Below are 24,964 nucleotides of genomic sequence, written 5' to 3'. Positions count from 1 at the left end.
GTTGGTTACACGTCCAAGTCTTGGTTTCAGCTTGGGTCATGATCTCAGAGTGGTGAGATCAAGCCCCACATAGGACTCCACACCAGGCATGGATCCCACTTAAGATTCCCTCTTTTGCCCTCTCCTTCTTCCCCACCCCCCTTCTCCCTGCTTGTGCATGCGTCTTCTCCCTCTCTCAAAAAGAAATTAATTGTTTTAAAACTTCGACCATTATATTTACACACCATTATTTAACATAGCTTGTTCTTCTTCTTTGCCATGTTCACCCCAATTCCTACAATCTCTATCTGCAGTTTTGCTGACGCTGTTATTCCTGTCCCGGAGTCGGGAACCAGCTCAAATCCATTGTGTGAGTCGTGTTGGGAAAGCATGTGGGGGGCAAGCAGCTGGATATTGGCCATAATCCTAATTCTGTTGTCTGGCTGCCCCCAGTAGTCTGCATTTTCTCCAACATCACCAGACTTTGCAAAGACTTACAGGTAGTATGCCAGTTTCCAGCTTGCTCAGATTGATATAATTGATATAAACAGACTCCTGGCTATCTAGAACTGATGGTTGCTAGAGAGGAAGTGGGCAGGGGATGGGTTAAATGGGTGATGGGGACTAGAAGGGCAGTCATTGTGATGTGCACTGGTTGTTATATGGAAATGATCAATCACTAAATCCTACTCTTAAAACTCATAGTATACTATGTGTTAACTGGAATTTAAATAAAAACTTGAAATTACTGAACAAAATAAATTTAAATTAAAATAAGTAAATAAGACTCAAGAAATTTGTTTCCAGACTTCATGGGTTACTCAGGAACCAGTGGATTTTAATACCAAATAAATAAAAATCCCCAGAAAAAACAAGCAGAAAGATATATAAAATTAGGTAAGTTATTTAATGCAATGATTTGATACATGTATATATTATGAAATAGTTGCCACCATAAGGTTAGTTAACATCCATCATCCATTACCTCAGATAATTACCTTTTTTGTATATGTGATGAGAACATTTAGGGTCTACTATCCTAGCAATTTTCAAGTACATAATACTGCACTATTAGTCACAGTCACCATGTTATACATTAAATTCCCAGAACATTTTCATCTTGTAACTGGGTATTTTTACCCTTCAAACAACATCACCCCATTCCCTCATTCCTCAGCCCCTGGCAACCACCATTCTACTCTGTTTCTATGAGTTAGGCTTTCCAGGATTTCACATATATGTGAGATTATGGTCTCAAATAGCAAAATTTCCTTCTTTTTTATGGCTGAATAATATTCCAGGGTGTGTGTGTATGTGTGTGTGTGTGTGTGTGTGTGTGTGTGTGTGTATACATATACTAAATTCTTTTCTTTTTTTTTATGATTTTATTTATTTATTTGACAGAGAGATACAGCAAACAGCGAGAGAGAGAGAACATAAGCAGGGGAAGTGGGAAAGGGAGAAGCAGGCTTCCCACTGAGCAAGGAGTCCAATGCAGGGCTCAGTCCCAGGACCCTGGGATCATGACCTGAGCCAAAGGCAGACACTTAGTGGCTGATCCCAGATGCCCCAGCATACCAAATTTTCTTTCTCCATTCCTCTGCCAATAGACACACTTAAGTTCAAAACAGTCACTTTTTAATGCCACAGCCCACCCCACCCACCCACCACACAAAATCTCTAGTATTCCTAGTTTCCCAAAGAAGACAATAATTCTGACTAAAAGCACATTAGATGGCTTTAATAACTATTAAAAGATAAAAGTATTAAACTAAAAAAACTATTAAAAGATAATAGTATAACTATTAAACATAACTATTGAGCCAAAGCATATTCATTTGAAAAATACTAAGAAATTTGGAAAAGAGAGTTAGGGTTTAAGTGGAAAACCTAAAACTTATCTTCTGAAAATCTTTTTTTTTTTTTCTTTACTAATAGTGCTAATTTCTACAGCTACCCAGAGGAATTTAAAACCTTTTGGGGGCATGTGTAGAAGATAACCTTCTTCATGTGTATAAGATAACCTTTTTTTTTTTTTTTTGACAGCCAGAGATCACAAGTAGGCAGAGAGGCAGGCAGAGAAACAAGGAAGCAGGCTTCCCGCTGAGCAGAGAAGATCATGACCCGAGCCAAAGGCAGAGGCTTTAACCCACTGAGCCACCCAGTCGCCCCAGATAAACTTCTTCTTGACTTGCACTAGTAACCTTATTTGATCACTCTACTTGGGAGACATGGCAGGATATTTTGAAATTGATTAATGAAAACTTTTTTTTTTTACAGAAATAACATGTTAAGTCCTTAAGAAATATCTGTTCTTTTTAATTAGCTTAAATTCATATCTTCAGCCAAAGATAAGTAAAACATTCTCCCTCCTTCATGTCCATTTCTTCTCTCCAGCATTTCATTCTCTTCCAGTCTTCCCTTCTACAAGAAGAAAAATTTTCAGTACATGTTATCACCCTGGGAGAGAGGCATAATGGCGGGCATGCTTGCTCACTGTAAGACCCTGTGCTAAGTTCTGTGAATACAAAGGTATGTAAAATCCAAACACTGCTTCCTAAAGAACTCACAATTTATTTAGGGAAGTGGATATCCAAGTAACCATTTTATTATTCAATGTAATAGTACTCACATAGAGTTCTAACTAAAGTGCTATAGACAAATAAGTAAGGGGATAGTTCATTTTGCTGGGGAGGTTGAGGAAAGTGTCACAGAAATTAAAATCCCAAATGGTGGTTTGCCTTTCTTGGCCCACCACTGCTCAGGGTTGACCTTTGAGCTTGAAGAAGGACAGATTCTAGAAGAAACCATCAGTTAGACGCTCTCAGGGACTGAAGGCAAAATGTGAATGAAAGCAGAAGTCATAAGGAGGCTGTCACCAGACAATGACTCTCATTGAGTCCTGCCAGTCCAGGGTTGGGGCAAGTAACAGAACCAAGACAAAGATATCACATGCAGAGCTGGAACATTCCTACAATTTTATCTGAGAGCAAAATAAAAGAGAATAGAAGCAGAGCACATATCCTGACATAGCTATCAGGTCTAGAGCAAGCTAATGGACATCAGTCATCCAGTGAGATAGAACCGTGGGATTTTCAAAGAGCACCATGCTTTATGAGAGGGACAGAAAGGAGCCAGATCACCTGTTTCCTCAAGGCAAGTCCTCAAAGAAGTCCTCTGCTACCCGTAACATCTGCCTCAGCACAAAGAGGATCTGAGTGTCCTTTACAGGGTCCAGCTCCCACTCTGATGTGTAATTTTCAACCACGAATGTATTATAAATAGGAATATTTAACATTTTGCTGGCATCCATTATCTGTGGAAAAATTAATAAGCATAACTCATATCTGAAAATTGACTGAATTCAAATATAATTCAAGAAAGAAACTGAAAAAGCAAAAAAAAGTACTCTTTTGAATATAATTATAATACAAATAATTATTGTTTTAAAGTGGGACATAAACTTGAATTAACAAGGCAATCAATCCATGTCTTCATTTACCTATGAATACGTAGTATGAGCGCGTGCACGCACACAGAGAAACACACACATGCACACAATATAACAGCATCACAATAATGCCTGGTTAGAAATATATTTTTTACCTGACTCTGGAAAGTCATAGGTTTATCCATGTTTGAAAAATTTCCTTGAAGAAATTCACCGCAATTAGTTGCTTTAGTAAGCAAGAGTACACAGGCTGTATCTATATCAAAGAGATAAATCAATTATTTTGTATCATAAATAGCAATGTTTCAACAAAGAAATTAAGTATGAGTAAAAGCAGCTCTCCTAAAAAAATGAAATATCTTTAGTAAATGTCAATATGAAACCTGAAGTTCTTCTAATAGGAGAAATTATCTTTTTCTTCCAGCAGAGAGATTTTTTCTAAATGCAACTGAATTCACACTGCATTGCAATCATTTATTATTCCAAATAGTATGTTTTAAGGCGATCAGGGGTGTAGGAGGGAATGGTTGCTGGACACTGAGGACTGAAAAAGAACCCTAGGAAGTGAGGAAGGTTATATGTGAGGATTGGAAATCTACTAAGGACCTCTTGTCCTCTCCCAGTTGGCTTCTAATCAAATCAAAGTTCTGCTTTACTAAGGAATGCTTCTCCAAGAGATAAACCTGAAATTTCCAAATGCCATTCAAGGATAGCCCTGAGAGACTTCTTTACCAGAGCTCTTAGTATTTTCCCCTAACATAAATCTAGTGTTTGTGGTCCCTATTCCTATGTGATTATTTTACCCTCTTCCTTTTATCCAAGTCCCAGAGGAATAACTAACAATGTTGGCCAATTAAATAAAACCTGGTTTGTGTAGAAGGCAGTTCTCAATTGACACATATAATTTCTTTTCAACTTCTGCTAAAATGCAATTCTTCTCTTTCAGAATTAATGCAATGTCTTCTTAGAGCTCTAAATCAGCCCAGTTAGATGAACAAAGCCATGCTGCCCAGCATGGAGTATGGCCAGATGTCCTCGAGAAAAAACATTTCAGACCTCAGCACTTTGTAAATCAGCCTTAGTCCAAATCCACCATCGTTTTAGAGCTGTTACATGCTTATACAGACAGTCCCTGACTTCAGATGGTTCAATTTAAGATTTTTTGACCTAACGATGGTGCAAAAGCATTATGAATTTGGAATAAACCATACTTCCAAATTTGGAATTTTGACCTTATCTGGGGCTAGAGATACATAGTGTGGTACCTCTCAGTCAGCACATGACCACAGGGTAAACAACTTATAAACTTACCACCATTCTCTTTCTCATTTTCACTACAGCACTCAATAAATGACATGAGATACTCAACACTTTATTATAAAACAGCTTTGCATTACATGATTTTGCCCAGCTACAGGCTACAGCTACAGTGTTCCCAGCATGCTTAAGAAAGGCTACACTAAGCTGCAATGTTGGTAGGTTAGGCACATTAAATGTCTTTCCAGGGGGTGTCTGGGTGGCTCAGTCAGTTGTGTCTGCCTTTGGCTCAGGTCATGAGCCCAGGGTCCTGGGATCAAGTCTCGCATTGGGTTCCTTGCTCCATGGCAAGCCTGCTTCTCCCTCTCCCACTGCCCCCTGCTTGTGTTTCCTCTCTCTCTCTCTCTGTCTCTCTCTGTCAAATAAATAAATAAAATCTCTAATAAATAAATAAATGCATTCTCAAGTTACACTAAGCCCATTGTAAACTGAAATAGATCTGTGTATGTTTATATACTTACGTTGAGTACATCTAATGTACTTACTACAATATTTAGATTATAATATTTAAATATTATAATTTTATAATATTTAGATTCAAAACTTATTCCCATTACACAGAAAACTAAAGTTCAGTGCCCTGAAGTTAACTTTCACAAGATCAAGTTATGACTATTAAAAAATATAGATTTACTTCGTCACTAAGACAATCCTCTGTACATTACACTGTGTGGCTTTCTCTGTTAAGTGGTATTTCTACAGCTATACTAAAGAAGAGGCTCTAGAGTATAAATGACCAAATAATTCTCTTTTTTAAAAATCTTTTTACCTTTTGACCACCTTCACCCGTCACCTATTTTTCCCAGCTCCATTTCCCCACGTCTGGTAACCACTGATCTCTACTCTGTCTCTATGAGCCTTTTTTTTTTCTTTTAAACATTTCACATATAGGAGAGCTCATATAGGTGTTCATCTTTCTCTGTCTAACTGTTCATCTTTCTCTGTCTGACTTACTGCACTTAGCATAATGCCCTTGAGGTCCACCAAGGTTGTTGCAAAGGGCAAGATTTCATTCTTTTTTATGACTGAATAATATTCCTAGGTGTGAGAGCACACGCACGCACGTGTGTGTGTGTGTGTGTGTGTGTGTGTGTGTGTGTATGTACACCCCATTTTCTTTATCCATTGATCCACTGATGAACAGTTAGGTTGTTCTATATCTTGGCCATTGTAAATAGTGCTGCAATGAACATGGTGGGGGAGTGCATATATTTTTTTGAGTTAGTGTTTTCATTTTCTTCAGATATGTACCCATATTGTATGGTAGTTTTATTTTTAATTTTTTAAGGAACCTCTGTACTATTTTCATAATGGCCACACCAATTTATGTGCCCACTAATGGTGTGCACACATTCCCTTTATTCCATATCTTCACCAGTACTGTTATTTCTCATCTTCTTTTGATAACAGCTGTTCTAGCAGGTGTGATATGATACCTCACTGTGGTTTTATTATGTGTTTCCTTGATGATTAATGATGTTGAGCATGTTCTCAGGTACTTGATGGCCTTCTGTATATCTTCTTTGGAAAGCTGTTTACTCATTTTCTGCCCATTTTTAATTAGATTGCTTTTATGTTTTGTTTTGCTTTTGATGGTATGGATTCTTACATATTTTTTTAAATATTTATTTATTTATTACAGAGAGAGAAAGAGGTATGGGGAAGGGGCAAAGAATGGAGGGAGAGAGAATACCTGAGTATACTCCCTGCTGAGCACAGAGCTCAACGTGAAGCTCTATCCCAGGACCCTGAGATCATGACCTGAGCCAAAATCAAGAGTCAGACGCTTAACTGACTGAGCCACCCAAGCACCCCTTTAAATATTTTAGATACCTATCTTTTATCATTTATATGATCCGCAAATATTTTTTTTCCAATCAGTATGCTGCCTTTCTGTTTTGTTGATGGTTTCCTTTGCTGCGCAGAAGCTTTTTAGGTTGCTGCAGTTTCATTTGTTTATTTTTGCTTTTGTTGCTTTTACTTTTTTTTTTTAATTTTTTATTTTTTATAAACATATATTTTTATCCCCAGGGGTACAGGTCTATGAATCACCAGGTTTACACACTTCACAGCACTCACCAAAGCACATACCCTCCCCAATGTCCATAATCCCACCCCCTTATCCCAACCCCCCTACCCCCAGCAACCCTCAGTTTGTTTTGTGAGATTAAGAGTCACTTATGGTTTGTCTCCCTCCCAATTCCATCTTGTTTCATTGATTCTTCTTCTACCCACTTAAGCCCCATGTGGTATATATACTCAATGGAATACTATGCAGCCATCAAAAGAAATGAAATCTTGCCATTTGCGACAACATGGATGGAACTAGAGCGTATCATGCTTAGCGAAATAAGTCAAGCAGAGAAAGACAACTATCATATGATCTCCCTGATATGAGGAAGTGGTGATGCAACATGTTGCTTTTACTTTTAATGTGAGATTCAGTGAATCATCCCCAAGGTCTACAGTGAAGAGCTTACCACCTATGTTTTCTTTTATGATTACAGGCCTAACATTCAAGAATTTAATGCATTTTTATTTCATTTTTGTTTCTGGTGTAAGACAGTGGTTGGGTTTTATTCTTTTGCATGTGGCTGTCTAGTTTTCTCAACACCATTTATTGAAGAGACTATCTTTCCGCACTGTGTATTACTGGCCCCTTTGTCATAAATTAATTGACCAAAATGTGTAGATTTATTTCTGGGCTCTCTATTCTGTCCTCTTGATCTATGTGTCTATTTTTATGTTAATACCATACTTTTAAAATCACTATGATTTTGTAATAGAATTTAAAATCAGGGAGCATGATGCTTCCAGCTTTGTTCTTCTTTCTCAAGATTGCTTTGGCTATTTGGGGTCTTTTGTGGTTCCATACAAATTTTAGGATTATTTGTTCTATTTCTGTTATTGGAATTTTGATAAGGATAGCATTGAATATGTACATTGCTTTGGAGAGTAGGCACACCTTAATATGAATTCTTCTGATCCCTAAGTACAGAATGTCTTTCTATTTATTTGTGTCTTCTTCAATTTCTTGCATTAATGTCTTACAGTTTTCAGTATGCAAGTCTTTCACTTCCTTGGTTAAATTTATTCTTAGATACTCTATTCCTTTTTATGTAATTGTAAAAGACTATTTTCTTAATTTCTCTTTTTGCTAGTACGTTATTACAATCATAATATGGTGGTGAGTTCTCTAGCTTTTCTTTTTACTTCATAAATCCTATATTGGCAGCTAGCAAAGTACACCTCTAGGGAAATCGAACTGGAAAAGGAAGTCTGTTGTCTCTTGCCAAGCATGAGAAAAGGAACAACCTAACAAGACAAAAAACTTTCACACAGTAGCAACATTATGCAAGCCAAACACCATGAAAAAACCTCAGTCCCATCTACAGAAGTGTCACTTCCCTTCTCTATCCTCCATACTCTGCCAGGATAGTATCATAGAATAAGAATGGGTAGGGATCCAGGACTTTGATACCTGTACTGTGCTAGGTCCCTCTTGATGGTATCAATGAATACTACTCAGGGATTCCGGTCGTCCACCCCAACCATCAGTAATAGTGTACCCCCTCCCTCTTTACCAGTGTCAGAAGAGGCCAACTCAGTTGAGCATCTGACTCTTGATTTTGGCTTGGGTCATGGACTCAGGGTCTTCAGATGGAGCCCTGAGTTTGTCTCTGTACTTGGTGTGGAGTCTGCTTGTCCCTCTCCCTCCCCCAACTTGTGCTTTCTCTTTCTCTCTCTCTCAAATAAATAAAATCTTTTTTTAAAAAAGAAAAATAAATAAATAAATAAGGTCCAGGGTCTCACAGTATAATATCCCAAATATTAAAGGTATAATCAAGAATCACTTGTCATACCAAAAACCAAGGAAACCTATCTAATCAACACTTGTAGAATATACACATAATCTTCAAGTACCATGGAGCATTTACCAAAATATACTATAGACTAAGCCATAATTTAACTTTAAAACCTATTTAAAGAATTTAAATCAGAGTGTATCCTTTGACCATAGTGGATCAAACTGTAAGTCAATCACAGAATGGTAACAAGAAAAACTCCATGCACTTAAAAACTAAACCATACATTCTAAATAATCCATGTGTCCTAAAGGAAGTTTCAAGGGAAATAAAAGATACATTAAACTGGAAGATAATAAAGATATAACATATCAAAAATTGTGTACGTAACTAAACAAGTGTTTACAGAAAAACATGTAACATTCAATGTTTATAATAGAAAAGAGAAGTACAAAATCAACAATCTAAGTTCCTCCCCTCAAAAACCTAGAAAAAAGAAAGCAAAGTATATCCACATCAAGAAGATGAAAGAAATTGAACAGCAGAAATCAATGAACAAACTGAAAACAGGAAAACAATTTAAAGTATCAGTAAAACAAAAACATAGATCCTTGAAAAGATCAATAAAATTGACAAACCTTTAGAAATAGTGACAGAGAAACAAAAGAAAAGACGTAAATCATCAACATGGTGAAGAACACAGGGGATATCCTTACAGACCCCACAGACAGAAAAGAAATAATGAGGAGATGATACAATTTTACACACATAAATTTGACAACTTAGGTGGAAAAGACTGAACTAAAAATTACAAAACTATCCCAACTCACCTAATATGAAACAAATTATTTTAATAGCTTGCTGACTATTTTGGGCTGTAGTTTTTTGTCGCTACAAAAAAATTTAAATGCCCAGAAATAAATTCTGGGCATTAAAAATCCTGAAAAGGGGGATCTGGTTGGATCAGTCAGTTAATCGACTACCTTTGGCTCTGGTCATGGTCCTGGAGTCCCAGGATCAAGACTTGCATCCGGCTCACTGTTCAGCAAGGAGTCTGCTTCTCCCTCTGACCTTCTCCCTCTCATGCTCTCTCTCTCTTATTCTCTCTCTCTCAAATACATAAAAAAAAAAAAAACTTAAAAAAAAAAACCTGAAAAATACATCTCCACACTAGATGACTTCATTGAAAGACTATAACAAAGATTTTAAGAGAAATAACACCAATTCTTCACAATCCCTTCAAGAAAATGGAAGAGGAACATTTCCTAACTCATTTTATGAAGCCAGTGTTACTCTAACACAAAAACCTGACAAAATATGGAAAAATAAAAACAAAAACAAAAACAAAATAAAAAAACTACAGCCCAATATCCCTCATAAATATAGATAGAAATATTTTTAATAAAACATTATCAATAAGACAGCAAATGTGAATAGAATTATATATCATGATTACACAGGTTTTATTCTAAAGAGACAAGGCTGGTTCAAGATTCAAAAATTAATGTAATCCTCCATATTAAGAAGACAAAGATCAATATCATGATTATGTCAAACTGTGGGGAAAAACTATTTGATAAATTTCAACATCCATTCATGAACAAAAACTCTCAGAGAACTAAGAATAGAGAACTCCCTCAAACTAATAAAGAATTGTAAAAAAAAAAAAAATTAAAAAAATAAAAACTCATAACTATCTTCATAATGGTGAAACAGTGAATAGTATCCCTCTAAGATAAGAAACACCACAAGGGTATGTGGTATCACCACTATTATTCAACATAGTACTGGAACTTCTAGCCAGAACAATATGAAAGGCAAAGGAAATAAAAGGCATGCAGATTAAAAAGAGAGAGAAAATTATCCCAGTTTAAAATGGCATGGGGGAAAAAAAAAAAACACCTTTCCTAGAACTAATAAGTGAATTCAGCAAGATCACAATAGACAAGATCTGCGTACAAAATTCTATTGTAAATTATGTACCAGCAAGAAGCACCTGGAAACCAAAATTACAAATATGATACCATTTTTTAAAATTAAACACCAAGGTATAAATCTAGTAAAATATGAACAGGACTTGAAAGTTAAAAACTATGGAGCAGGTATACTGGAGAGAATTATTGGGGAGAATTTCCCCAATATGGCAAAGGGAATCAGCATCAAAATTCAGGAGGTGCAGAGAACGCCCCTCAAAATCAATAAGAATAGGCTCACACCCCGTCACCTAATAGTAAAATTTACAAGTCTCAGTGACAAAGAGAAAATCCTGAAAGCAGCCTGGGAAAAGAAGTCTGTAACATACAATGGTAAAAATATTAGATTGGCAGCTGACTTATCCACAGAGACCTGGCAGGCCAGAAAGAGCTGGCATGATATTTGCAGAGCACTAAACGAGAAAAACATGCAGCCAAGAATACTATATCCAGCTAGGCTATCACTGAAAATAGAAGGAGAGATTAAAAGCTTCCAGGACAAACAAAAACTGAAAGAATTTGCAAACACCAAACCAGCTCTACAGGAAATCTTGAAAGGGGTCCTCTAAGCAAAGAGAGAGCCTACAAGTGGTAGATCAGAAAGGAACAGAGACCATATACAGTAACAGTCACCTTACAGGCAATACAATGGCCCTAAAGTCATATCTCTCAATAGTTACCCTGAATGTGAATGGGCTAAATGCCCCAATCAAAAGACACAGGGTATCAGAATGGATAAAAAAACAAAACCCATCTATATGTTGCCTCCAAGAAACTCATTTTAAGCCCGAAGACACCTCCAGATTTAAAGTGAGGGGATGGAAAAGAATTTACCATGCTAATGGACATCAGAAGAAAGCAGGAGTGGCAATCCTTAGATCAATTAGATTTTAAGCCAAAGACTATAATAAGAGATGAGGAAGGACACTATATCATACTCAAAGGGTCTGTCCAACAAGAAGATTTAACAATTTTAAATATCTATGCCCCCAACGTGGGAGCAGCCAAGTATATAAACCAATTAATAACAAAATCAAAGAAACACATCAACAATAATACAATAATAGTAGGGGACTTTAACACTCCCCTCACTGAAATGGACAGATCATCCAAGCAAAAGATCAGCAAGGAAATAAAGGCCTTAAATGACACACTGGACCAGATGGACATCACAGATATATTCAGAACATTTCATCCCAAAGCAACAGAATACACATTCTTCTCTAGTGCACATGGAACATTCTCCAGAATAGATCACATCCTCGGTCCTAAATCAGGACTCAACCGGTATCAAAAGATTGGGGTCATTCCCTGCATATTTTCAGACCACAATGCTCTAAAGCTAGAACTCAACCACAGGAGGAAGTTTGGAAAGAACCCAAATACATGGAGACTAAACAGCATCCTTCTAAAGAATGAATGGGTCAACCGGGAAATTAAAGAAGAATTGAAAAAAATCATGGAAACAAATGATAATGAAAATACAACGGTTCAAAATCTGTGGGACACAACAAAGGCAGTCCTGAGAGGAAAATATATAGCGGTACAAGCCTTTCTCAAGAAACAAGAAAGGTCTCAGGTACACAACCTAACCCTACACCTAAAGGAGCTGGAGAAAGAACAAGAAAGAAACCCTAAGCCCAGCAGGAAAAGAGAAATCATAAAGATCAGAGCAGAAATCAATGAAATAGAAACCAAAAAAACAATAGAACAAATCAACGAAAGTAGGAGCTGGTTCTTTGAAAGAATTAATAAAATTGATAAACCCCTGGCCCGACTTATCAAAAAGAAAAGAGAAAGGACCCAAATAAATAAAATCATGAATGAAAGAGGAGAGATCACAACTAACACCAAAGAAATACAAACTATTATAAGACATACTATGAGCAACTCTACGCCAACAAATTTGACAATCTGGAAGAAATGTATGCATTCCTAGAAACATATAAACTACCACAACTGAACCAGGAAGAAATAGAAAGCCTGAACAGACCCATAACAGTAAGGAGATTGAAACAGTCATTAAAAATCTCCAAACAAACAAAAGCCCAGGGCCAGATGGCTTCCCGGGGGAATTCTACCAAACATTTAAAGAAGAACTAATTCCTATTCTCCTAAAACTGTTCCAAAAAATAGAAATGGAAGGAAAACTTCCAAACTCATTTTATGAGGCCAACATCACCTTGATCCCAAAACCAGACAAGGATCCCATCAAAAAAGAGAGCTATAGACCAATATCCTTGATGAACACAGATGCGAAAATACTCAACAAAATACTAGCCAATAGGATTCAACAGTACATTAAAAGGATTATTCACCACGACCAAGTGGGATTTATTCCAGGGCTGCAAGGTTGGTTCAACATCCGCAAATCAGTCAGTGTGATACAACACATCAATAAAAGAAAGAACAAGAACCATATGATACTCTCAATAGATGCTGAAAAAGCATTTGACAAAGTACAGCATCCCTTCCTGATCAAAACTCTTCAAAGTGTAGGAATAGAGGGCACATACCTCAATATCATCAAAGCCATCTATGAAAAACCCACTGCAAATATCATTCTCAATGGAGAAAAACTGAAAGCTTTTCCGCTAAGGTCAGGAACATGGCAGGGATGTCCATTATCACCACTGCTATTCAACATAGTACTAGAGGTACTAGCCTCAGCAATCAGAAAACAAAAGGAAATTAAAGGCATCCAAATCAGCAAAGAAGAAGTCAAATTATCACTCTTCGCAGACAATATGATACTATATGTGGAAAACCCAAAAGACTCCACTCCAAAACTGCTAGAACTTGTACAGGAATTCAGTAAAGTGTCAGGATATAAAATCAATGCACAGAAATCAGTTGCATTTCTCTACACCAACAGCAAGACAGAAGAAAGAGAAATTAAGGAGTCAATCCCATTTACAATTGCACCCAAAACTATAAGATACCTAGGAATAAACCTAACCAAAGAGGCACAGAATCTATACTCAGAAAACTATAAAGTACTCATGAAAGAAATTGAGGAAGACACAAAGAAATGGAAAAATGTTCCATGCTCCTGGATTGGAAGAATAAATATTGTGAAAATGTCTATGCTACCTAATGCAATCTACACATTTAATGCAATTCCTATCAAAGTACCATCCATATTTTTCAAAGAAATGGAACAAATCATTCTAAAATTTATATGGAACCAGAAAAGACCTCGAATAGCCAAAGGGGTATTGAAAAAGAAAGCCAATGTTGGTGGCATCACAATTCCGGACTGCAAGCTCTTACAAAGCTGTCATCATCAAGACAGCATGGTACTGGCACAAAAACAGACACATAGATCAATGGAACAGAATAGAGAGCCCAGAAATAGACCCTCAACTCTACAGTCAACTAATCTTCGACAAAGCAGGAAAGAATGTCCAATGGAAAAAAGACAGCCTCTTCAATAAATGGTGCTGGGAAAACTGGATAGCCACATGCAGAAAAATGAAATTGGACCATTTCCTTACACCACACACGAAAATAGACTCAAAATGGATTGAAGGACCTCAATGTGCGAAAGGAATCCATCAAAATCCTTGAGGAGAACACAGGCAGCAACCTCTTCGACCCCAGCCGCAGCAACATCTTCCTAGGAACAACGCCAAAGGCAAGGGAAGCAAGGGCAAAAATGAACTATTGGGATTTCATCAAGATCCAAAGCTTTTGCACAGCAAAGGAACAGTTAACAAAATCAAAAGACAACTGACAGAATGGGAGAAGATATTTGCAAACGACATATCAGATAAAGGACTAGTGTCCAGAATCTATAAAGAACTTAGCAAACTCAACACCCCAAGAACAAATAATCCAATCAAGAAATGGGCAGAGGATATCAACAGACATTTCTGCAAAGAAGACATCCAGATGGCCAACAGACACATGAAAAAGTGCTCCATATTACTCAGCATCAGGGAAATACAAATCAAAACCACAATGAGATATCCCCTCACACCTGTCAGAATGGCTAAAATCAACAAGTCAGAAAATGACAGATGCTGGCGAGGATGCGGAGAAAGGGGAACACTCCTACACTGTTGGTGGGAATGCAAGCTGGTGCAGCCTCTCTGGAAAACAGCATGGAGGTTCCTCAAAATGTTGAAAATAGAACTGCCCTATGACCCAGCAATTGCACTACTGGGTATTTACCCTAAAGATACAAATGTAGTGATCCAAAGGGGCACGTGCACCAGAATGTTTATAGCAGCAATGTCCACAATAGCCAAACTATGGAAAGAACCTAGATGTCCATCAACAGATGAATGGATCAAGAAGATGTCGTATATATACACAATGGAATACTATGCAGCCATCCAAAGAAATGAAATCTTGCCATTTGCGACAACATGGATGGAACTAGAGCATATCATGCTTCGCGAAATAAGTCAAGCAGAGAAAGACAACCATCATATGATCTCCCTGATATGAGGAAGTGGTGATACAACATGGGGGCTTAAGTGGGTAGAAGAATAAATGAAACAAGATGGGATTGGGAGGGAGACAAACCATAAGTGACTCTTAATCTCACAAAACAAACTGAGGGTTGCTGGGGGGAGGGGGTTTGGGAGAAGGGGGTGGGATTATGGACATTGGGGAGGGTATGTGCTTTGGTGAGTGCTGTGAAGTGTGTAAACCTGGTGATTCACAGACCTGTACCCCTGGGGATAAAAATATATGTTTATAAAAAATAAAAAATTAAAAAAATAAATAAAGAAATAAATAAAAACTATGGAGCACTGTTGAAAGAAATCAAAGACCTAAATAAATGGGTAGATATATTATGTTCATAGATTGGAAGAACTCAACAGAGTAAAGATGTCAATTCTCTCAAAATTTATGTTTTTAATGTAATTACTATCAATATCCAATCAAATTTTTTTTGTGTGAAAATAGACAAAGTAATTCTAAAATGCCCGTAGAGGAGGAATTGAAGATGGCAGCATAAGAAAACTGTGAACTCACCTCCCCCTACGGACACAGCTCGTTTACAACTACATATGGAATAATTTTCCTCTGAAAAGGACCTGACAACTAGATGAATAGCACCTCCACACACAAAAACATGAACTGCATCCAGAAAGGTATGAGAGGCAGAGACACTGCCTTACCCAGCACCCCACTCCAGATGCAGTGACCCCAAATTCAGGTGGGACTCAAAAAAAATATGAACTCTTTCTCAAGGTATGAAGAGATTGTGCCTTACATCAGGCATCCCAACCCTGGGGGCTGGCACCAAAAAGATAAGCCCCAAAATGTCTGGTCTTGAAAATCAGTGGGGATTAAGACCAAGAGAATCACAGACCTATGAAGAATAGAGATCCCAATCTTAAACGGCTCCCACGCAAACCCAGACGTTGAGATCCAGTGAGAAAGCCACAGACTGAAAAGCAGCTAGACTGTGAGAGAGACCCACTCACTCCTTTTAAATCTACACATGTGATTCAACAATACAGAGGCACACGCTTGCATTGTAACAGTGTCATTTTTCTGCGTTTGATCTTCCTGGTCAGGTCACATAACCTGGGGAGATGACCACCCTACCAAGCCACTGGAAAAGCACATGTGACAAAAACAACAACAACAACAACAACAACAACAACAACAACAACAAAATGAATGACCTCTGTCTGCTATTGCCACCAACCAACCCGGGATTCAGGAAACTGGGTGAAAGGTCCATAGGACCTCTCTGAACCCTCCTCGCAACCTTCTGTGAATCTGTAATTATTTCAAAATAGAAGTTTTTTGAGAAGGACAATGAGACTCACCATAGCTCAAGACTTCTTTCTGAATTTGTTGGAACTTTGTCACCATCTTAGAGGAGAGATCATTGATAGAGTTGATATCTAGGACATAAGCCACGCAGTGAATCCTGTCCTTCAGTGACGGAGAGGCCATGAAGTTAGGATGACTGGGTGTAATTGGTCTACTGGGGTTCAACTGTTATAGAAACATAAGATAACATTTAGAGAATCTATGCTGAGTTCTTTAAGACACATTCATGCTTCAAATGTGACTACCACTAACCTCCAAACTGAAACTTTCCTCCCTCCACCCACTCTGCCCCCAGGTTAATTAGTAGTGTCCTTCCATACTTCCTCTCCACTATGAGTGTAATATTCTATCTTGCTTATAGAAAAACCACATCATTGCACTGGTGAAAATGAGAATTACACACACTTTATATTATCCATAGTGGAAATATCTCAGGAAAGTACAATGTTTAAAAAGCTAATCTCACATCCCAGAGTCAAGAAAGAAAGAAAGAAAGAAAACTACCGTTACAACTGGTTATACCTCATTTAAGATTTCTCTCTCAACATTTTCTTTTTTTTTTTTAAGATTTTATTTATTTATTTGCCAGACAGATCACAAGTGGGCAGAGAGGCAGGCAGAGAGAGAGGAAGGGGAAGCAGGCTTCCCGCTGAGCAGAGAGCCCGATGTGGGGCTCGATCCCAAGACCCTGGGATCATCACCTGAGCTGAAGGCAGAGGCCTTAACCTACTGAGTCACCCAGGCACCCCTCTCTAAACATTTTGTGTACTTAAATGGACTAATGGATAGAGAAAAAAAGGAAAGAGAAAAATACATTGAAAATGCATTTTTAAAATACTATAGTTTCCTTAATTTCGCAGAAGAAAAATAAATAAAAATGAAACAGAAGAAATATCAAATTTTAAGTTAGTATCCCCATACCGCAGAACAATAATTTTTCTAGGATTAAGAAAATAGATTTAAAAATACAGTAAAGGGGGGGAGGGGGCAAGGGGTGGCACCTCAGTGGCTCAGTCGGTTAAGCGGCTGCTTGGGCTCAAGTCTTGCTCCCAGTCTTGGAATGGAGCTCCCTGCTCAGTGGGGAGCCTGCTTCTCCCGTTACCTCTGCCTGCTGCTTCCCCACCTTTTCAAATAAATAAATAAAATCTTAAAAAATAAATAAATATGTAATACTTAATATTAAATAGATAGATAGATAAGAAATATTAAAATAAATAAATAAAAATATAGTAAAGGGCTACATTCATTTTTTCCCCATATTTTTCCATGTTGGACTGAACTGATTCCTCTCTGTTGTAAAAAATGAAGGTTTTCATAGGCTCACAATATCTCCCATTTCTCTGTTCTGTTCCACCTCCCTGTATTTTATGTCTCCTTAGATTGTGAGGATAAAAATTATGTTCTTAATTCAACCCTGTGTTTCCAGTAAGCAGCATAGCATCTGGCACAAATTAGGTTTTTAATCACGTTTTTTTTTAATGTATGAGTACATAGTTAAGGTTTCCAATCAAGCACAACAGAAGTCACTGTTCAAAAATTGTATTATACCCAATGCCTAAAAGAAAAGTGATGATAATGGTTGGCCTTTTGAGAATAAAAAGTTATCATCTGATTTATCTTCTCAGCCACCCTATGAAATGGGCATTATGATCACCTACAGTTCACACATAAAAAAGTAAGACTTATAAAGACAAGTATGTAACTTGCTTATGGGTACACATCGAACTAGTGGCAGAGCCAACCTTTGGACGTAGGTAATTAGGTAGCATTTAAGTAGTGAAATCTAAGTACTTACAGTATAATAATAGCACACTTCAACAAAAAGTGGTTAATTGTTCCAAGATTTTGTCTAATTGATCAAAAAAAGTGCATGAGATTAAAATATAACATTCCTATCTATTTTACAATAAAGAATGATATAAACAAAATCTCCTCCTGTCCTTTTCCTGGAATCTCTATGAGTAATTTGGCTGCATTTCTTTTCTGTTCTTTCTCTCTCTCTTTTTTTTTTTTCTTTTGAGATCACTTTTTTTTTTTTTTTTTTAAGTTATCACCACACCCAGTGTGGTTTGAACTCATGGCCCAGACTCAAGAGTCATGAGGTCTACAGAGAGCCAGCCATGTACCCCAGGCTTTCTTTCTTAATGCTCTAGAAAACAAGTTACTCTATTTTACTTATTTGAGTACTTATTCATTTAAAGTAGAGTAGTGTTGGTTGATGTTGAAAATACCTTATGACAGTTGAAACCACCTTATGGGGTAAAAATTTAACAAAAACAATTGATGAAACTGATTTTAAATGTTTTAGAGGTTGGAGAGCTCTTACCTGATATCTGTCTGGCATGCAGCCTTTTAAGATGTAGGGTATGTCTTCCATGCACAATCCAACTCCTTCTTTCTCATGTAGGCCCATGGAGTCACACAACCTAAATGGCAGGTATTTGCCATGTCTCCTATCTTTAATAGGATATATCCTATACTATAAAACAAAGTATATCAAAGGTAAAAATTCATTCTTCCCCCAGCATTCAGAACATGACAATAGGAAGAACAGAGAGTGGTTAATATTTTGACACTGTGGTCTTCAAACATTTGGTATTAGGATCACCTGACACTTAAAAATTACTGAGAATCTCAAAGGTATTTTATTAAAGTAGGTTATAGCTATTGACATTTAACATAAAAATTTTAGACAAAACAATTAAATATTTTTTAATAATTTTAAAATACAATTATGAATCTATATTACAATGTTAAGTTTAAGGACATTTTTATGAAAAAAAATTATTTCCCCCCCAAAATTATCAATTGCAATTCTTTTTTTTTAACAAGTACCAAAAAGCATTCTTCGAATTACTGCTTCTTGCATGCATAAAAATGGAAAGCCTCTAAGTGAAACACAACTCAATGGAGGGAATTCTGAATCAACTTTTGCTCCTTTTTTATATTTGACTTAGCATTTAATTGCTTGGATCAGGAGGAGGTTAATGTTCTAAGAGAAAATGGTGAAGAAATGAACAAACCTGAAAATTATAATCAATAAAACAAAATCCTCAGGAAATCCTTAAATCACTTACCTGTTCAGTAATGCTGGTGACATCAGACCCCACTCTGGCTTGGCGAGTCAGACGGCCTTGGAAAACAGACTTCACTGAATTGATAAAACTAGACTTTCCAGACCCAACTGGACCCAGCAAGAGAATACGAATTTCTGAAACAAAGTCTACACAGGGCTTGTAGGTTCCAAGTTCGACTAGAAGTGAATTTCTGTGCCTGTCAAGTAACACGCAATACTTAAAGACAAAAGCCAAACTTTCACAGGAACAGTACAATTCTGCTGCTTCTTTCCTTCCCTTTACAAGTATGTTTTCATTACTTATTATCTTCGCATTAACATCTATCATATGATTTGAAATGGTCTAAAGCTAATGCATTTTGTGCATGAAGACAATGCGTTTATCTATATCCAAATAAAGAAACATTAACCAGCAACCAAATCACTGTTAAAAACTATGAGCATTAGACCACACAGATCTAACAAATTCCAACAACCCTGAAGATAAGCATTATTTCAGTAATAATACCATATTAAGGAGAAATGAAATATATGCAATGCAGATATTTATCTATAGATTAGCGAAAGAAGACTTTGTTTTTAAAACTTACTGAAACTCCCCCAAAACCTTTATATCCAGGGAAAGCCTTCACAGGAATTATCTGAAATAGTCCTCTAGACTTTTCTGTCTGGAAGACTTTGAATCTAGCAAGTCCAATGTGAAACATAAAGCCAAACTATCACCAGGTAGATTATTTTAAAGGTTCGCAGTTGGTAGTGATTTTGTCCCTGTTGTTGCCGTAAATTGCCTTGAACATACTATAAAATAACGTTATAACTCATTTTTCATCACTCCAAGTTATATGATCTTTATTTTACTCGTTCATTTCCAATGCCATTTATAGATGTGTCCTAAATAAAATAAGTAACAGATAGTCCAAGAACCTAACTTACTTGGTGGCTCCTGTTATCTTGCTTATGTAGTTTTTATCATCCCCAATTCCTGTAGGAAAGAAACAGCATAATAAGCTTTTTAATTTGCCCAACTAAATATGCCCCAGTGAGCCTTCTGAATGGGGCAGAGAGTTTGCTTATACAAACCAGGGCTGGGCTGTCCAGTTGGCAACATCACGCAAAGAGAAGGGAAAACTAACCTCCCTGCACAGTAACTGGTTCTGGAAACTCTCACCTAACTACACCTAGAGATCTTAGAGCTGACCCAAAAGCCAGCCGTCATCGCACCAACATAAACCCCGCCCTCGCTGGCTCTCCCTCTCCAATTCTCCACTCCTACTTCTCAGCTTGCTTTGCTCAAAGCTGCCTGTACATTCTAAGCAATACCTCACAACCTTCATGCTCCCTAGGTTTCATTTTGAAGTTTATGAACGAGAAAGCGGATAGCATGAAATCTGACTTTCCTCTCATTTGTTCTTGTTCTTGCAGCTCAATTATGACCCATGAACACAAAGAGAAACTAGAATCAGAATGTAGGATTATCAGGCGCCTGGGTGGCTCAGTGGGTTAAAGCCTCTGCCTTCAGCTCGGGTCATGATCCCAGGGTCCTGGGATCGAGCCCCACATCGGGCTCTCTGCTCCGTGGGGAGCCTGCTTCCCCTTCTCTCTCTGCCTGCCTCTCTGCCTACGTGTGATCTCTGTCTATCAAATAAATAAGTAAAATCTTTAAAAAAAAAAAAAAAAAAGGTAAGATTATCTAATTTAACATACCGTCAACGTGAAAAACTTCACATTCCGAATACTTGCTGCCAGAACGAAAATATATGCCTAAAGTCTTCTTTAATGAATCATCCACAGAAAAGCTGCTTTCGCCTGGATGTACAGAAAACACCTCTTGGCCAGAAGAATAACATACCATTTGTCCAGAATTAATTTTTGTTTCTGTTTCTAAAACTGCAGTTATCATTGCAGTTATATCATTCTTTTGAAATGAAAAATAGAAGGAGGGGTTGGGCCTTTTTAAATTGTTATGCTCTTCAGGATGATCCCCAAGCATAAAGACCCCCAAAACAAAGTTACCAACATAAATTATTGTTACAGTAGGTCCCTGACGAGTGCACTTTTCATTCATTCTACAAATGTCACTCTCATGGACACTAGACTTATAAAGAAGTCTCAAGGACACGTTTCCAAGCATCTTCTCCAGACTCTTCTGCTGACTCCATGTCAATCTGGTTACCACTGCCATTGTTCTGTATCTGATAGAAAAACAATAAGTTGTTGAGAGGCTAGTTAGTATATCACAATGGTTTAAAGCATAGATTTCTGCTTCTAGCTCCAACACGTTATTTTTTTCCCTCTGGCCCAATTAAAATATGTTATTTGGACCACAAGGCAAAAAGAAATGTGTATGCAAATGTATATACATATATATCTCTATATATAGATATATATAGGATATCCTATATATATCCTACTGTTTTCTATTCCTTCTCTATGTGTATGCATGTGATATACATAGATATATGTATGTATGTATACATAGATATATGTATACACATGTACATATACATATATGTATATAGATATGTGTACATATACATACATAGATCTATGTATGTATATACATATACATAGATCTATGTATGTATATTTCTCTTCTATGTGTGTATGCGTGCATATATACATAGATATACGTATACATATACATGTATGTATACGTATATCTATGTACATACGCACATATACACACATAGAGAGAGAGAGAAAGAGAAATGCAAAACAGTAGGTACCTATGAAAAAAATAGGTAATTTAGAAATTAAAAATCATTATATTTTTTGCAGTCAGTAGACAAATGAAAGCTTAGATAAAGGACATAGTAAAATTAATAAATTAGAAGAGCGATCAGCATAATTTTTTCTTAATGACAGAGAGTAAATATTTTAGGCTTTGTGGTCTCTGCCGTAATTACTCAACTTTGCCAATGTGACACAAAAATGGAGACAACGTGTAAACAAATGGGTATGACTGTGTTCCAAAAGAGCCTTTTTTATCAAAACAGGTGGGTGTCACACAGGTTATAGTGGGCCAACCCATGAAGTAGAAGGTTGGAGAAAGGAATTTTTACAGAAAACAGTTCCCAAAGAAAGAAACTGACATATGAAAGGAGTTAACAGACAACAAGGTCCTACAGCAGCAGAATAAACCAACCAATAAATAATTGGCCATCATGCCAATTATTTCAACGAGAAAAATGAGAACACAGGGTAAACGGTAAATACATATATTTGAAAGCACTGGAGGGCTAAGGTTGGGAAAAGAAGTGAACACAGAGAGGTAAGCTGGGCATTGGGGAGCGCATTTCCATGAGGACTGTCTGTTAGCTTTAGACGAGGTGCCAGAGATGCTGAGATTTGGGGCAAAACTGCTGCTAGACTCCCAGAGCCAGGTCAATAGAGTGCAACGAAGAGGATGCCTTGGCAACCCTCCTCTCAGGCCATGGGCAAGGATTTTTGTTTGTTTTTTGTTTATAGGAGACAGGGAGAGGGAGCGAGCCCAAGAGAGGACAGGAGCCAGGCGCAAGGAGCAGCAAGGGGCGGGGGAGCAGCGGACACGCCCCCTCTGGGAGCAGCGAGCCTGATGACTTGGGGCCCTGGTGAGAGGGCTTGATCCCAGGACACCAGAATCATGAGCTGAGGTGAAGGCAGTCACTTAACTGATTGAGACACCCAGGCGTCCCCGTGTACAAGGATTCTGAAGAGCTACAGGGAAGAAGGAAGGGTGGACTGGAAATGGACAGACTCAACTCCATCTCCTAAGTAATTTCAGTCTACGGTTGGATTAGTATAAATGAGGATTTCTTATGCCCCCAACAGCATGGCAGATGCAAAAACAGATCTTGTCTAGATTAAGAGAACATCTTCGTAGCCTCCATTTTTCTATATTCAGTGATTCACATTCATTATAAACACAAGAGAGGAAATGGAATAACAGGATAGAAAAACCAAGAGAAAAAGCAGAACACAGAAATGAACCCATACTGTTTATTAATTAGTTTTGTTTTTTAGGTTCCACAGGTAAGAGAAATCAGAAGGCATTTTTCTTTCTGACTTATTTCACTTATCATAATCCCCTCTCGATCTATCCATGTCCCAAATGACAAGATCTCGTCCTTTTGTATGGCTGACTGATGTTACTCTGTGTGTGTGTGTGTGTGTGTGTGTGTGTGTGTGTATCTCACATCTAGTGGAAAATCTGTCTCTAATGAAAAAGCAGTCAAAGTATATGAAGAAGACATTCACAGACAAGGTAACTCAAACAAGCTGTAAACATACAAAAGTGTTCAATCATTTTACAAATGAAGAAGTGTAAATGAGATATTATTTCACATCAAACAAAAGTCCAGCAATACCAAGTTGACCCAGACAGAGATAATATTCACATTGTTTTTTCAAAGATTTTATTTATTTACTTGACAGACAGAGATCACAAGCAGGCAGAGAGGCAGGCAGAGAGAGAGGAAGGGAAGCAGGCTCCCCGCCGAGCAGAGAGCCCGATGTGGGGCTCGATCCCAGGACCCTGGGATCATGACCTGAGCCGAAGGCAGAGGCCCCAACCCACTGAGCCACCCAGGCGCCCCTAATATTCACATTATTTTGAGAGACACACATCATTTTGGGGAGCAAGTGTGCTCATAGCAGCATTGTTTAGGGTGACGTTAGAAGATTGCAGGGACAAATTTTGTCAGACTCACACAATGAAATACTAGAGAGCACTGAAGTGACTAAACTAGACCTATTTGTATCAACATTGTTAAAGCTCAAAACATCAATCTTGAGTGGAAAAAAGCAATTGAGAATCATACACTTATGATATTTAAATAAACTTAACACAAAAGGATACTAGAGCTTGTGTTTAGATACATATGTCCATATATCAAAGGCACCAAAACCCAGCAAAATAATAATTGATCCCAAAGTCTGGATAATATTTCCCTCAGGGAAGGAAGGGAAGAGTAAGGAATGGAGGAGAGATTCAAACATAACTTCAACATTGTTTGTAAGGCTTTTATTTTTCCGAGGTAAAAAACTATTCTAATTTGATAAAGCAAGTCATTTTTTAAAATCTGATAGAACTGCGTGAGATTACACTGGAGCTTACTTACATCCTGGAGTCCCCTGTGTTTGAAATGTTCATTAAAAACAAAACAAATTCAAGAGGAAGTTGTGATCATTAGCAGCAATTTTCCTCTGAAGTTCTTTTTCAAAAAAAAAGGCAAACAGGCAATTTTCTTCATACACAGCTGGAAAACATCCAATGGCAAAAAGCCACTTACCTGTGTTTTAAGAGTTGGAGGGAGCTTACATGTAGTGGTAGGTGCTCTGTTTCCCGTATCCAGCAGCCAGTTTGGAGACTGAAAGGTTCTGCTGAGACCGGTATCTTCCGGTTCAAGAAAAAAGAAAGTGAAACTCAAAGCAGCAGTCAGCAGGCAGCTTGTGGCTTGTCCTTAAGTTTCTTTTTCCTTGCTAGAAACAAAGAGACAGAGAAAACGAAAAGGCAAAAGAAAAAGAAAATGATTTCTGCCAAACACATGAAAAAGATCTTGGTCTCCTCTGAGCCCACATG

General features: G+C 37.5%; 1 protein-coding gene across 1 annotated transcript; it reads right to left on the bottom strand.

Annotated features, from left to right (window-relative positions):
* Window positions 1-867: 867 nt before the first annotated feature.
* IFI44L (interferon induced protein 44 like) lies at window positions 868-24,829 on the bottom strand. Its single transcript, XM_059134881.1, has 9 exons — window positions 24,675-24,829; window positions 21,109-21,596; window positions 20,338-20,386; window positions 19,406-19,601; window positions 18,655-18,807; window positions 16,322-16,493; window positions 3,586-3,686; window positions 3,123-3,295; window positions 868-2,403 (listed from the first exon to the last, which is right to left on the bottom strand). The coding sequence occupies exons 2-8, from the start codon at window positions 21,584-21,586 to the stop codon at window positions 3,131-3,133; spliced, it is 1,314 nt and encodes a 437-aa protein (XP_058990864.1). The 5' UTR covers window positions 21,587-21,596; window positions 24,675-24,829; the 3' UTR covers window positions 868-2,403; window positions 3,123-3,130.
* Between the last annotated feature and the right edge of the window lie 135 nt (window positions 24,830-24,964).

The sequence above is a fragment of the Mustela lutreola genome, chromosome 10 (genome assembly GCF_030435805.1).
Source record: "Mustela lutreola isolate mMusLut2 chromosome 10, mMusLut2.pri, whole genome shotgun sequence".
NCBI classification, from domain to species: Eukaryota; Metazoa; Chordata; class Mammalia; order Carnivora; family Mustelidae; genus Mustela; species Mustela lutreola.
Note: the sequence above shows the minus strand (reverse complement) of the source record. Positions and strands in the feature narration are given on the sequence as shown.

Coding starts and splice junctions, on each gene's coding strand:
- IFI44L (XM_059134881.1), bottom strand. CDS start 21,586: ATGGCAGTGGTAACCAGATTGACATGGAGTCAGCAGAAGAGTCTGGAG. Junction 20,387..21,108: donor TGAAGTTTTTCACGTTGACG/GTATGTTAAATT, acceptor TCTTTCCTACAG/GAATTGGGGATGATAAAAAC. Junction 3,296..3,585: donor CTATGACTTTCCAGAGTCAG/GTAAAAAATATA, acceptor ATTTTTCCACAG/ATAATGGATGCCAGCAAAAT.